This window comes from Mobula birostris, chromosome 1, assembly GCF_030028105.1.
Source record: "Mobula birostris isolate sMobBir1 chromosome 1, sMobBir1.hap1, whole genome shotgun sequence".
Classification (NCBI taxonomy): Eukaryota; Metazoa; Chordata; class Chondrichthyes; order Myliobatiformes; family Myliobatidae; genus Mobula; species Mobula birostris.
The window spans coordinates 171,391,984-171,406,798 of record NC_092370.1 but is presented as its reverse complement, the minus strand read 5'-3'; the positions used below and the strand labels follow the sequence as shown (position 1 = coordinate 171,406,798).

Here is a 14,815-nt window from a genome sequence, read left to right as displayed (position 1 = left end):
TATGTGCCCATCGTCCTTTTGTCCATGCCCCTCATTGTTCTATAAGGTCATAGAGACGGAGGGAATATGGAGGCCGGACGTAACCAGGATGACTCTTAAGATAAGTTAGGTACATCAGTCTGTGAGCAGAAATCTGAGTCCATGCCATTTTAAATACTGGATCTGGTAAGAAAGAAATAATTGTCCACTATTGCTTAACCATTCACTATCCCTGACACCCCACCCTCACCTTTTCTGGCCGACATCACGTCTTCTCCTCCCTATCAAAGAACAACCTCACATATGGTCAAAAATACATCACTACCAAACCCAGCTACCTCTTCCATCCATATCCTTCTGGCATAATTCCAGGATCTGAAGCACACAAAAACAGGTTCATAACTCATGCCAAAACAGCTTTAAAACACATATATTTTCATTCTATTGTGTTTAAAACAGGAACTTGCCATCTGTCAAGTGTGCTTAAAAATCAGCTAGTACTGTAAACTTCTATTGCCAAACAGGTAAATACATGTAAAAGACTGAGTATTTTTAAAGCTTACTTATCACCTCATAAGCGACTAAATATTCTTTATTGGTGAAGTCAATGCTTTGATGTGCATACGATCCATAATTTGTCTCCTTGTCACGTCCACTATTTCCCATAATTCTGATCAGAACAACTGCTGCTAATTTCAAAGCTTATAGTACCAAAATGCTCCACACACGCTTTGTCAGTGTTCCAGTGGCCTAGAGTCAGAAGCTGGAAACGGAACATACGCAGTAATAAAATGGAACAGGAGTTGGTCTGCTTGCTTCTCATTCAGGGAACAGTTTTATTGCCATGATGCTTAATACTGCAGTCATCTCTCAAGATAAGTGTGCGCATGATAAGTAAAATACTTTTGACATGATTAGTTATGGATTGGAGGTTTGAAAAATAGCATGCTATTTTACAAATTAGCTGTAAGTAAGGAACCGGATTTGCCACACCGCAAACTCAATTAATTTACAATTTAGAGTGATGAGATGTGGATCTGTTTGTTTGATCAGCCTTGCCATTAGCTAGAGCTGTTGTCCAGGGGCCAAGTACTTACAATTCATCCAAGCAGCTATTGTACACTATTTATAAAGCCTGACCCAGCAAGAGGCAGCTTGGCTGTTTGCCTTTTTCAAGTGAAGAATGATACAAGAATGTTGAATGAGAAGTGAGGAAATGAATCACAATGTTTTGGTCGACAGAGATGTATTGTTTTGTTGTTAGTACATTTTGTACCAAGTTGTAACCAATAGTAAATAACATCTTTTTGTTCCAGAGGAACCCTGCCCAGATTTGATATCGTATTGCTCTTTAGATTGTCCCCATGGTTTTCTGATGGATGTAGATGACTGCGTCATCTGTGAGTGCCGACCACAGCCACACAAGTGCCGAAAACTTTCCTGCAATAAGCACTGTCCCTATGGCTTTATGTAAGTACAGCAGACCAGCACCAAGTGAATAAATCAGTTGGCTAGCTTTTACCACTTAGAGAACAGGTACAGATGTTTCCTTTTAATTAAATAACCAGGGTTCATCACTTTCTTATTCTTTAAAATAATTCAAGGAAGCACAGCACTTTATCAAGAATCAACAACAATTGGAGAATCTTGAGAATGTATTACAGATTCCGATGTTGGTTAAAAAAAATTCCAATTTTTTTCCTTTCGGTTATTATTTCTGTTTCACTGAGTGGCAATTGCAATGATATGCAAATTATTTAGAAGTATTTACTTTACTTTATTGTCGCCAGACAATTGATACCAGAGCGTACAATCATCACAGTGATATTTGATTCTGCGCTTTGCGCAGTAAAAAGGTATTCTTTCAAAAGTGCCGTGCATGCTTCATCTAGCTCCCGCAGAATTGTCTTGGTCTCCAGGAAGTGAAGATTCTTCTCCCATAAGCAATCCTGAGTAAAGTTAATCAGGACAAATATTTTATTTCATTAGTTATTTATTTTTTAAATCATTGTAGAGAGGAACTTAAGGGTGTTTGTTGAAAATTATCTCATATTTTTCACAAAGAAGGAGACCATTTAACTCAATGAGTCCATGTCAGCTGTCAGAGTAATTCCACCAATCCCATTCTCCCGCTTATTACCCCATAACCTTCTCTCTCTTGCATGCCCATTTGCTCCATCCATTGAATGACTGTTAGCTTTCTTATTGGTGTGTTGGCCTGTAAGACAAAATTAGCAGAGGATATGAGATTTCAGAATGTTATATACAAAAATCAACTTCAGATGCTAACAATCAGAAGAAATGAATGTGATGTGATTATTTGTTTATGAATCTGATTGCCTGTTTTCACTGCTGCTCTTTCTGTATCATAGGTACATGTTTGTTATTAGCACCTGCAGAGAGAACTACAGTACTAGCATTGTTGAATTAAAAAATTAAATTGTTTACTAGGCATATTTACCATACCAATATTTATGGCTTCCACATTAAGAAAGCTCCATCTACAATACACATTACAAGCAAGTTGACCTTTGCTGATATCCAAACATGCATCTTTCTTCAAGTTTACTTAATGCTACTTCCTCATTTACTGCAGATAGTTTAAAGCTGCAGCCCATCAAAAATACTGTTTTATGTCTTCATAAAGTGATATACAATTTCAATGACGTGAACAAATATATTGATATCTATCATATTGTTGTAAAAAATGTAATGTGTGTGTGTCAGCTTATCTCTTTGGTGGCATTAGGCCTCTACATCTGAAAGGTTGAAGCTCATTTCAGAATTTATCTCGTATAACCTAATTGAACAACAAATACAACAGTGAGAGAGTTTAACGTTACCACATGTATGGTCCTTCAAAGGAACCATTCTGCCAATGACATGAGTGAAATATTTTGTGAGTGAAATATCTTGTGATATTAATTTTAAGAAATACTTTTTTTTCTGCCTAGTATGCTGCCTTTAATCAAGATGGCTGGAAAATGTCCCCTGCTCCTTGATTTTTATTTTTATTGATTTCATTTTTTTTTATTTAATCAATGTTGTCAACATTGAAACAAATGTTTGCTCTTCAGAAGTGATTTCTGAACATAATGTGTTTGATAGATAGGATCAGGGTTTTGTAATTTAAAAACAGATATTTTGATGTTAGAAAATTAAATTTAAAATATAAAGTGCTGGTAAAATACTCAGCTGGTCAGACAGCATCTGAACAACAAAGTTAATGTTTCATGTTGATGAACCCCAGTGAAAATATAAGCATACCTTTAATTAATAGGTATGTCCTGCATGAGGTCAGTCTCACCCAGAATTTGCTTTTTGCCTTATTTTTAGGAGAAACAAACATGGTTGTGAGATGTGCCGCTGTGTGAAATGCCCACCGCTTACCTGTGACAAGTACTGCCCAGAAGGGTATGAAAAGAATAAGAAAGGATGCTCCATGTGCAAATGCAAAGGTACCATAACATTAACTCATTTAAGGATATATTTCGTCAATATTTGGAAAGAGATTATACGGTCAGGAATGTCAACAATGCAACAAATTTTCACATTGGTATTTGCATTGAGTTAAGGGCCATTAAAATAACGCTTAGCTCTTTTATAGATTTGACTCCATTAAAGTTATGAATATGTCTGATTTTTAATCTATGTCATGGATTATAATCTCAAAAATAACAAAGGCAGTATATTTTCCTTTTATTCGCAATTGACATCCATTGAATTTAACAGAAGGAGAAAATGTATTGGAGAAATAATTAGCTGTCTCCTGAAATCTTAGACAGATTTTTTTAAAAACTGAAATCTTGGTCCATCCAACCTTACTTGAAGGACATGCTGCTTATGACAAGAGTTTAAGTTTTTCAACCAAATTCATTACTTTTTCTTGCTGGGGAGAAATAGCGGACAGCCAGTCTGAAAGTTGGAGATCTACATCATTGGTATTTTTGATGCCTGAAAGACCATAAAGGATTAATAGTGTTTTGCAGTGTACATAGTTTTGCACTTTAACAATGTAAGAAGCTGCGTGATGTCAACCCTCGGTGGGATTCTTCTGAAGTGAAAAGACTGGCTCAATTAATGGCTTGAGCAACATTACTCAAACCAGAAAAATCAAGCCAAAATATTTCACTCCCAAATGTATGCTCCATGTAGGAGGAAAAAAATAGTGACACAAAACACTGCAGCTGCTTGTATCTGAGGCAACAAACAATGTGCTGGAGGAACTCAGTGGGTCGAGTAGCATTGCTATGGAGAAAGAAGTTGCTGACATTTTGGGTTGAAAGCCTGCATCAGGATGTCACCTGCATGCCAACAATTACCTCCCTGACACAGATGCTGCACGGCTCCCACCTTTTAATCTGGCAATCCTCCAGCCTTTCCAGTCCTGATGGAGGGCCTTGGCCCAAAACATTGACTATTGACTCATTTCCATAGATGCTGCCTGACTTGCTAGTTCCTCTAGCATCTTGTGTGTGTTGCTCTGGATATCCAGCATCTGCAGAATCTCTTGTGTTTATGTTCAATTCTCTCAATTCCCCGAATTCTCAGTATTTTCTTTTTGGGTCCCTCCTCCTGGTCATCTGCATATAGCTCTTCCGAGTTCTCTTTTACCAGGTCCTATCTTATCACATTGCTATCAGTCTTTCTCCAATAAGGGAACTTAATTTCTGATACATCGTCCTTCTCCATAACATCCTTAAAGCAAGAGTTATGGTTTCTGTCTCTGAAATGTTCACCCACTGCAACTCCTACCAGTTACCAATACATTTTCAAACAGCAGATTTGCTCCTCCTTCAGTCGAACAATCTACAGACAGACTCAAAAAGGTCTCCTGGACATACTTAAAAAAATTCTAACCCCTCTAAGCATTTCACATTAATGTAATCACCATTAGTATTGGGAAGATGAAATACGAGAGTTTGGAAGGTGCTGTCTGCAGCATCTTGGTGAGTTGCTGCAGTACATCATGAAGATGGTACAAACTGCTGCTACATTTAGACAACTCTTATCTACACTGACATAACCATCATTTAAAATGTGGGAATGGCAGATATCTGGTCAAATACTTTGGTATTGCTATTTTCCTTCATTATTGTTATCGTGCTTCTGTTAATGTTGGCAAATCCCAGCCCCTGATTAAATATTAGTTTTCTTTGGATTCTCTTTCTCTTTTATAAATATTGAAACAAGGTAATTATTGTCTGCTAATGCCTTAATTTGATTCATAATATCACCATTATCAGTTATTAACTCAATATCAAGTACCTTTCCTTTCAGAATCATTTAGCTGTTTATCAAACGTCCAAAGCACTTCCATCAATAAACAAAACTTTTGTTTTACAATGGCGTTCTATGCTGAAATTGCAGCAAAACCTATTTCATAGAAATCTGCCCACTTAGTATCTGATTTCCCCCTCAGGCAAGTCTTATAGGCCATATGGTTGAAGCTGTTAAGCAGCAATGTTACATGAGTGGTCTTTTCTAACACATTGCAGTCTTCCGCAAGCTTCTAGCCATTTCACATTAGGCACGTTGCCACTCATGTGATAGTCACATGCCAAGATCAGGCTTATCTTTGAAGTGACAGGCTACCAGGCATCTTGCCAGATGTGAAAGGCTTGCTACCACTACTCGATTGGGTGCCAAAACCCATTTTCTTTCATGCTTCTGGCTTTTATTCATCATGCTGCTGAGTATCGAAACTTGGCTCAAAAGCCGATAAGAAAGATAATGGTGGTTTGCATGATCTAATGTAGGATCAGGAACTCTATACTTTGCAGAAGGCATTTCTTCTATGTCCACCCCATTGGAAGTAACATAATAACGATTTTGTGCAAACATGCAGAATATGATGGCTCTTTAACATGGAACTAAATTCAGTGCTTGGGTATCTAATGATACTCAGTGATCATCATGGTAGGTTAAATCATACAATATATTCTTTCAAATTTTGACTGTGGTTGAATGATGTGATGTAAAATTTCCTCTGTCTGCTTGGAATGCCACAGGAAATTCCTATCACTTCCCTCTGACATCTGGCTCAAGTACAAGAAGCCGCATTGCATTAACAAAGGGTGCACAGACCCACTGAATCATTCTTCTTCCTCCCATCAGTTTTTCTAAACAAATCATCTCCTTTACTTTCTCCTTTCACTGTCTACTTTCTACAAAACTGTGATGGAAAAAAAGTCAGTTTAAAGTAACCACTCCTAGTTTGGTTAATTTAAACTACAGGTTGAAATGTTGCATGGCATTAGGTGAAAATCAACCATAATCACAACTACCTTTAATAGTGTACAATAGTTCGGTATACAACAGAGGTGTGAAGCATGGAAACACGCAGACTTGATTAATGGTCCAGCTTTAATTTACAATTGCATTATCTGCTTTTAGCATCCACTATATTCTTTTACTCAGTCTAGGAATGTGCATTATCAAAAATGAAGTACATAAAAGATTCTATATAATAAACTTACTGTATACAAAATGGTGATAATATTACTTTGGTATTTAAAATTGTTGCTGTAATTAATAAAAACAATTAACTGGTCCATTTTTCCTAACAGTTCTCTGTGTCTGCTTAGGTCATTTAAGTGCACACTACAGTCTGTATCTGAGCTGCTTAATGATAATGTATAAGAACAAAGCTAGAAAAAAGTATCTTACCTGAAATAAATGTTGATCAAGCTGAATTTCTTTCTGTCTCTGTGTGTTTATCTTTTTTCTTTTCTGTTTTTATCCACCAGACTATGAAAAGTGAGTCTTTTTCTGTAGAACAATCTGGATAATAATAACATTGTCTGTCTGAATGTAACTCAGTGGGATGTGTGAGTGGGTGTTGGTCTGTCAAAATAGGAATTATGAATCATTTACAAAATTCATTTAATAACACCTCGAACTATTGTATCATAATGTGAGCAAAAGAAGTTATTTTGGGAATGATGCAAAGTATAAAAGATGACTATCACGCATATCACTAGAAAATTCAGTTCCTGTTTAATGTTCTTCAGATTTGCAGTATAACCAATTAAATTCACGTTGGTTTTTGCTTGAAACTTTTAATTTTTAAATCCATCTTTGCAGAAGTGGTCAGTTTTTTAAGTTATGAATTTGTTTATCCTTTCTCCCTCTTTTAACCTCGCCCCAGCACACAAAATGACAGAGAAATGGGCAAGTAGCTTTTTCTCTGTCACTGAGTCAGTAAAACGCTGGACAGGTCCAAGATGCTTAACTCTCTTGTGCTTTTCTCTGTTTAAAAGTCACTGACACTGATACATTCTTTTGTCACATATACTGTACTTAGGAAATGCATATACGCGATCCAGCACCTCTTAGCTTAATGCATCAGTACTAAATAACAGCATCAAAAGAAAACATTAGAGTTGTGTTAAATCAAAATAAAATTATTAGTAGTATTGGATATTATTTTCAAATAGCATAATGACCTTTCATTAGTTCCTAATTTTATAACTGAGCCTAAATTAAACAAGTTCGTTGACTTTATTTTGACAGGGTAGATCTTATGTGATGTGTTTTATGGGTTGAATCCAATTCCTAGCAAGGCTAGCTCAAAGCTAATTGATAATCCCGCTGTAAGAAATCTGGAAATGCTGATGCAGGTTATGGGAAATGTTATACTGGGACCTGACCCCTTGGTATTGTGACTAGTGTAATTTAATAGAATAAAGTGGTTTGTATTCTGTATAACCATTGTTGTACCTTATTTGGGACTTTACTTTCTGATATTGGCACATTGGATTAAAAAAAGAATGAAGCAGAGTTGTTTGTATTTTGTGTCTAACTACTGTTATAACTTACCATGGTGTTCCTAGTGGTGTTCTCCTATCTTGAAAAATGCTGGAGATACAGCAGGTCAGGGTAAAGCTGTGAAGAGAATGTTAACATTTCAGGTTTCTGATGGAAGAAGTAAATGCCAGCTCTGTTTCTCATTACACTGATGCTATCTGATCTCCACTAGTTATCTCCAGGCACTTGCTGTTTCTATTTCAGTTTAACAAAATTTTCTGTTTTATGCTTTTTGATATTAAAGAAAAAAGTTGGTTAGGGAAATAATGCAATTTGACCTCCTAAAGCAATGCTAACGGCTAACAAAACTTAAGCCCTTGATGAGTTTTGGGTTGAGTAGATTAAATGTTTTTACATTTTCACACTTGGTTACTTTTATAGAGTCTGATGTGCATCTTAGCACCACCACTGCTCCAATTGCAACCAGTTTCTGCTTGACTGCTAACGGCCATCGCTATGAAGAAGGAGAAGGCTGGCATGATGGATGTAGAGACTGTTATTGTTACAGTGGAAAGGAAATGTGTGTGTTAATTACATGCCCTGTTCCAAACTGCCTCAATCCGTTGGTCAAACCTGGGCAGTGCTGCCCCACCTGTCAAGGTAAGGTGCACCTTAATCAGATTAGGTGAAGAGAAATTGATTTCTGCATTGAGTATGCCACTGAGCACAGCATAATTTTAAGTGATATGTTGTTAAGTGTAAAGCTGTTTAAGAAATATAGGAGAATTAGTGACAGGGGAACGAAACAGGAAATCAGTGCCAGAGGTCAGGTTAGTTTTATCAGTGAAAAATGATGAACTAACCCCAACATCCAGTTCCTCAATTTGAAAATAAAACATATACTGTTTCAAAATGGTAAATTATGCTGCCATTTTACATGCCACATCTGGATTTTTTTTGAGTATATTGATGGGAAATTCCTCTGTCTATTGACCATCATAAACTATATTGAGATAAAGACGGTGGAGTAGTTTTGAGCTGCTTGATGAACAGCCATCTTGTACTGATTTCTCCCGAGCTGCATCAAAGCTGAAAGGTCATAAGGCTGGCAGACACTGGAAGTGGAAATGTTGCATGGGAGCTGTGGGTGATCATCTCAACTTTTCCTTTAGATATGTTATTTATATAGAGGTACTTTTATTATTGGCTTTGCCTCTGCTACACGGGACTTAACACTATGTGATACTGCCACTGAATTGAAAAGTGCAGTAAAACTCTTGTATTCCTTTCCTTTGAAATAAATATAGTTTCAAAAGTCCTGACATGAGAATTAATGTGAAAGGAAAATTTAGGAGGAAGCGTAACTTCAAAGTAAAATGGAAGTTTAGTTCTTTATGCGCGGTACAGTGACCCGATTTTCTTTGAATGAAGCTAACATTTTAAATCTCCTGGCATCTTTAATCTTTGATGTTAGTTTTGGGATAATCTTGCATGTTCCAAAACATCTGCATTTATTTAACATTTGGTTGCTTTGGACCAACCTGTATAGTGGTGTGCAAGTAGTTACTGTAAGTTTTCTCAGCCTGTTCCAAACATTTTACAAATTGGTCTTTTCTAATAAGAATCTATGCCACTATTAATCTGCTTATTAAATATAATAGGTCTGGTCTACCTATTTTCTTCTTATGCCTTTAGGTCAACAAATGTGGGTTAAAATATATAATATTGATTGGAACTGCTGTCATCTGAAGTTTAGTGACTTTATATATTTTAGCTACTCATCAACATCACACAGATTTGCCTATTCAATTTAAATTACAGAAAACTGTCCCAAGCTCAGAAGTAGTTAGAGTAGGCTTTCTCGATCCATTGTAGCTTTCTTTCAAACAGGTAGGAATTTCATTGGCTCTATTAGAATATGTGTTAAGCTTTACTTCCCAGACGCATCCATGAGAGAGCTCCTACATCCTGGTGTGAAAGGCAGAAGATCCAATCACTCCTCCCACTGTGCTGGAATTTCCTGTCCTCCTTACAGCAGTTGAAATCCCACTTACCAGATCCAAGTTAACAGGTTGAAAACATATCAGTACACAACAAGTTTTCCTATTTATAAGGTATCCAGTTTCACTTCCAGGGAAAATGAAATCACCAGTTAAGGAACAAGCTAATGGGGCACTTCTGCAATTTTTTCCTTAATGTTTAAAATTGATCAGTCAAGTCCAAAAGAAGTCTCAGATTCAATGCTATTCTCTATATTTGGTGAACCGATTTCTGCCAGGGCAACGATACAACATAATGGTGGCTTTAAGTATACTTGGTTCAGCAAGAATACTTTTCCTTATCTGTCTTTGAATCCAATTATACCAGGACAGTGTGTGTGCATGTGTGTGTGTGTGTGTGTGTGTGTGTGTGTGTGTGTGTGTGTGTGTGTGTGTGTGTGTATTGGGGGGAAGGAGGAGTATAATGTACATGAAGTTAGAATACAGGGTCAAGATTGATTGTTTCCCATACGTGCCAGAGGGAGGAGAGGAAGGGATGTGCAGCTCAATAGACTGAAGGTACATGTTTTTTTTTCTCTTGGAAATCAGGCAGGCCAATTGTTGACAGAGCTTCAATGGTCAAGCTCTGATGTTCTTTTAGATACAATATTTCTTCTGTCATCTTCTGTCTGACTCTGAGTGACTGGGCAGTTAATTCTCTGGGAAAGTAAGGATATGCTTTCTCCCTTTCCTCAGGTTTGTGCTTAGTTACCAATCATGCTAGAATCCCAATGAGTTATGCCATCAACTTGAAAATTATTCATGTCTGAACATTGTGTCTCTGTTTCCCATTAATACCTCAGAATTGTGTTAAACTTTAAATCCATTAAACTTAGTGAGATAATCTAAGTTTACAGATTTTTTTCATGCTCTGTGATTTTTATTCAGGTCCAATTCAACCAGGTCTTACTGGTATCTGCCATCTGCTCACAGTTGTTATCATAGGACCATAAGACATAGAAGCAGAATTCTGCCACTCAGCCCATCAAATCATCTCTGCCATTCCATCACATCTGATTTATTATCCCTCTCAATCTCATTCTCCTGCCTTCTTCTCTAACCTTTGATGCCCTGACTAACCAAGAATTGATCACGCTTTGCTTTAAATATATCCAGTGACTTGGCCTCTACAGCCGTCTGTGGTGTTGTATTTCACAGATTCACCACCCTCTGGCTACAGAAATTCCTCCTCATCTCTGTCATGTACTCCCACACTGAACTAGTCCAACTTTCAGTGACCTGTCAGGTGTGCTCAGTGTTTACCAAACTTCAGCAGCATAGTCTGCATCAAATAAAATCCAGCACTGAAATTCCACTGAAAGCTTTAACAGGCTGGCAAAATTCTTCTTCATTACCACCTTTACAATCAAAATAATGAGGGTTTATAAATGTCTCTGACATTCAGACAAATAAATAAATAATTGTCCATATTTTAAAAGAATAAAATTAATTAACTATTTGCATGCATAAGTAAAAGCATTAAACTGAAATAGTTAAATGATAATCAGTCATAACACGATCAGCATATTACTTGTGACTTGTGCTTCTTTTGCTGTATTTTCTTTGACAAGGCTCAAATGTTACTTCTTAACTGCTTATATTTTCATTCAGTGATTTTGAAATCATCCTTTTTGATAAACAATTCTCATAACTTTCATATTTACTAACACTGAAGGCAGTACAGTATATCAAGAGAATTAAGCATTATGTCCAAGTTGACAGTCTGACAGACATACATTATCTACATTCTGCTTACTGTAGCCTTCCATCATTGCCCAGACTGCCTTTTTTCATGTTAAATCCTCCTCACCATCTACCTTCTTAACCACTAGGTCAGTCACCTCTACAGACCATTCTCCTACTTCATCCGAATCTTGTCTTGCCCTTTTGTGATGTGCCTTGCCCCAGAAAATGAAATAAGTGATTTTAGACGAAGGGTCTCGGCCTGAAACGTCGACTGTACCTCTTCCTAGAGATGCTGCCTGGCCTGCTGCGTTCACCAGCAACCTTGATGTGTGTTAAGTGATTTTAGGATGTCCCAAAGTACTTTGCAGCCATTTATCTATTGTTAAATTGCAGTAATTCTTGCAATGTACAAAACAGGGTAGCCAGCAGGTGTCCGCAAACAGCAAACTCGCCTGTTCTTCTTTGCAGGCCAACTCAGTTTAACATCTCATACAACGATTAGTATCTCTCATAGTGCAGTATTTTTTCAGAACTCCAGTTACCAGTACATATTGTGTGTGTATATCTTTGAAAGAGAAGTCATTTCATTTTGCAGCTCTGACCCCGAATGGGGAAGCTGCCAGTGAGGTTTAGCTAATATAAAATGTCCCAGTATAAAATGGTTGTAGTTGGTTGCAGTAAGTTTGCAGCTACAAAGCTATTTATTTTTTTACTCTCCGCAGATGAGCCAGGCAGTGGACAGCCTGATACGGTGGACCTCACTGTATGTCAAGCTCCCGGAGGGGAATACTATTTAGAAGGAGAAACCTGGAACATGGACACTTGCACACAATGTACTTGTCACAGTGGGCGCGTACTCTGTGACACTGAGGTGTGCCCACCTCTCCTATGCCAAGCACCAATCAAAGAATCAGATGCCTGTTGTTTGACATGTCCAGGTGGGTGACTGCTAGGGGAGCTGTTTGGTATGTATATATTGATAATCAACATAATATGTACTCTGCTGAGAAAATTATGAAACCCCTACTGGCAAACCATCAAAGGAGATTTTCAGTATCATCCTGATATCTGTAGTGCTTCATTTAAACACTCATTTACTCTTCGAGGAAGGCAGTTTGTTGAACAACCAGTTGTCCAGTTTTTCAGCATAAGTATGTTGAAGGGAGTAGGTGCTCTCATATCATTCTGTGTATATTTATAACATTTTATGAACATAGGAGATTCTGCAGGTGCTGAAAATTCAGAGCAACATGCTGGAGGAACTATGGAGCATCTATGGAAATAAATAAACAGTTGACATTTCAGGCCGAGAAAATTCTTCAGTACTGGGAAGGAAGGAGGAAGATGCCAGGAAAAGAAAGTTTGGGGAAGTGGAAGGAGGACAAGCTAGAAGGTGATAGGAAAAGCCAGGTTGCTGGGAAAGGTAAAGGGCTGGAGAAGAAGGAACGTGATGGGAGGACAGAGTCGACCATGGGAGAAAGGGAAGAAGGAAGCACACCAGGGGTAAGTGATAGGCAGGTGAGGAGAAGAGGTAAGAAGCCAGATTAGGGAATAGAAAAAGAGAGAAGGGGAAGGGGGAGAAAGGAAAAAAAAGAGGGAAAAAGCATCACCAGAAGGAGAAATTGATGTTCATATCATAAGGTTGGAGGCTATCCAGTTGTTGCTGCTACACCCCAAGAGTTGCTTCATCATAGCAGTAGAGGAGGCCGTGGACTGACATATCAGAATAGGAATGGGGATAGGAATTAAAATGGCTGGCCACCAGGAAATTCTGCTCTTGGCATATGGAGTGTAGGTGCTCGACAAAGCAGTCCCCCAGTTTACATCAGGTCTCTCCAACGCAGAGGAGGCCGCATCGGGAGCACTGGATATAATAGACGTCCCCAGCTATAAGGACTGCTTGGGGCCTTGAATGGAGGTGAGGGAGGAGATGAATGGGTAGATATAGCATTTCTGTTGCTTGAAGGGATATGTGCCAGGAGGAAGATTAGTGGGAGGGACAAACAGAAAAAGGAGTAATGCAGGGAGAGATCCCTGCAGAAAGTGGGGGGGGGGGGGGGGGAGGGAGAAGTAAGGATGTGTTTGGTTGTAGGGTCCCGCTGAAGATGGCGGAAGTTGCGGAGAATGGTGGGTTGAATGCGAAGCCTCATGAGGCAGTAAATGGACGAGAGGAACTCTATCATTGTTAAGGTGGTGGAAGGATGCAGTGAGCACGGGAAATGCGGGAGATGTGGGTAAGGACCACATCAATGGTAGAGGAAGGGAAACCCAGTTCTTTGAACATTTTATAATGTTTATAAATGTTGTAACATTTTATGGTGCTTTCCATTGGAATGTGCACCTACTGATGGGGGAGAAAAGGTTGTTAAAAAAATCTATTTATAACGCCATCTGCAATCATTTTCCTAAATGTAATCTCACTTTAAAGCAGAAAGAAACCCTGTGACTGCAGTGTAGTGAGGGTTTTTTTATCTTAATGAGATTAAACAACGGTACTCTCATGAAAGCAGGTGCGCCTTTGGGAATGCGTAACATCTGTTTCTTCAAATCAAATCAGACCATACCTGTTACTTTTCTGTGAAGCAACTTGTGTAGCCAATTGTCAGTAAATTTTGAGCTCTTTTACTTCCTCCAGTATATTGTGGCTGTGAACTATTTTTAAGCCGATTTTTGACCTCTTACGCCTGTTTGCCCAACACATGTAATGAATATATATGTTGAAAAAGGCACCTACAGTTAACAATAATACAGATTAATGGTTACCATGGATATGTCAAAAAGAGACTTAGACAAAAATCCAAGAACAAAAGCTTCTCGCTGTATGTCAGTACATATGACAGTAATAAACCAGTTCCAATTCCAACACCCACAATAACTAAAGAATCAGGGAAAAAATCCTGGATTTTCTTTCCAGGGATGGAACAACAGCAAGGGAGAAGATGGAAAAAGCACCATTGGGAATATTGAGGCATTCATATCATTTTCTCCACCATTGTTTAACCACCCTATCACATATCAGTGACTTCATCCAGTGGCTATTTTGTTTTGCTCGTGATCCAGTGTCATTTCATCGGTGCATGCATTATTCCAAAGCTGTAAGTAGTTAGGGGCTTCAGTTATTTCTTTTCCAATCCTAATTTGCTTCACATCCCTGCTTTATTCATCCTTGTCTATTTATTAGCCTTCTTTTCTAAGCAGTAATAACAAGTGAAGTACCTTGCTGTACAATGAGGAACACATCGAACATTGAAATTCTGCTTAATACTTAGTGAGTCTAGTGTAGAGATATGATATTGATTTAATAAGGGAGCTTAAGGTAAAAAGAACCCTAAGGAAGCAGTGATCATAATATGATAGAATTC

At 38.0% G+C, this 14,815-nt stretch overlaps 1 protein-coding gene across 1 annotated transcript in view; it reads left to right on the top strand.

The window, feature by feature from the left end:
* LOC140201650 (cysteine-rich motor neuron 1 protein-like) overlaps positions 1–14,815 on the top strand; it is a 256,373-nt gene that overhangs the window by 224,290 nt on the left and 17,268 nt on the right. Inside the window, exons 7-10 of the mRNA XM_072266101.1 lie at positions 1,296–1,449; positions 3,316–3,437; positions 8,170–8,388; positions 12,176–12,391. Coding sequence (XP_072122202.1) covers positions 1,296–1,449; positions 3,316–3,437; positions 8,170–8,388; positions 12,176–12,391 — 711 coding nt within the window. The remainder of the gene's footprint in view (positions 1–1,295; positions 1,450–3,315; positions 3,438–8,169; positions 8,389–12,175; positions 12,392–14,815) is intronic.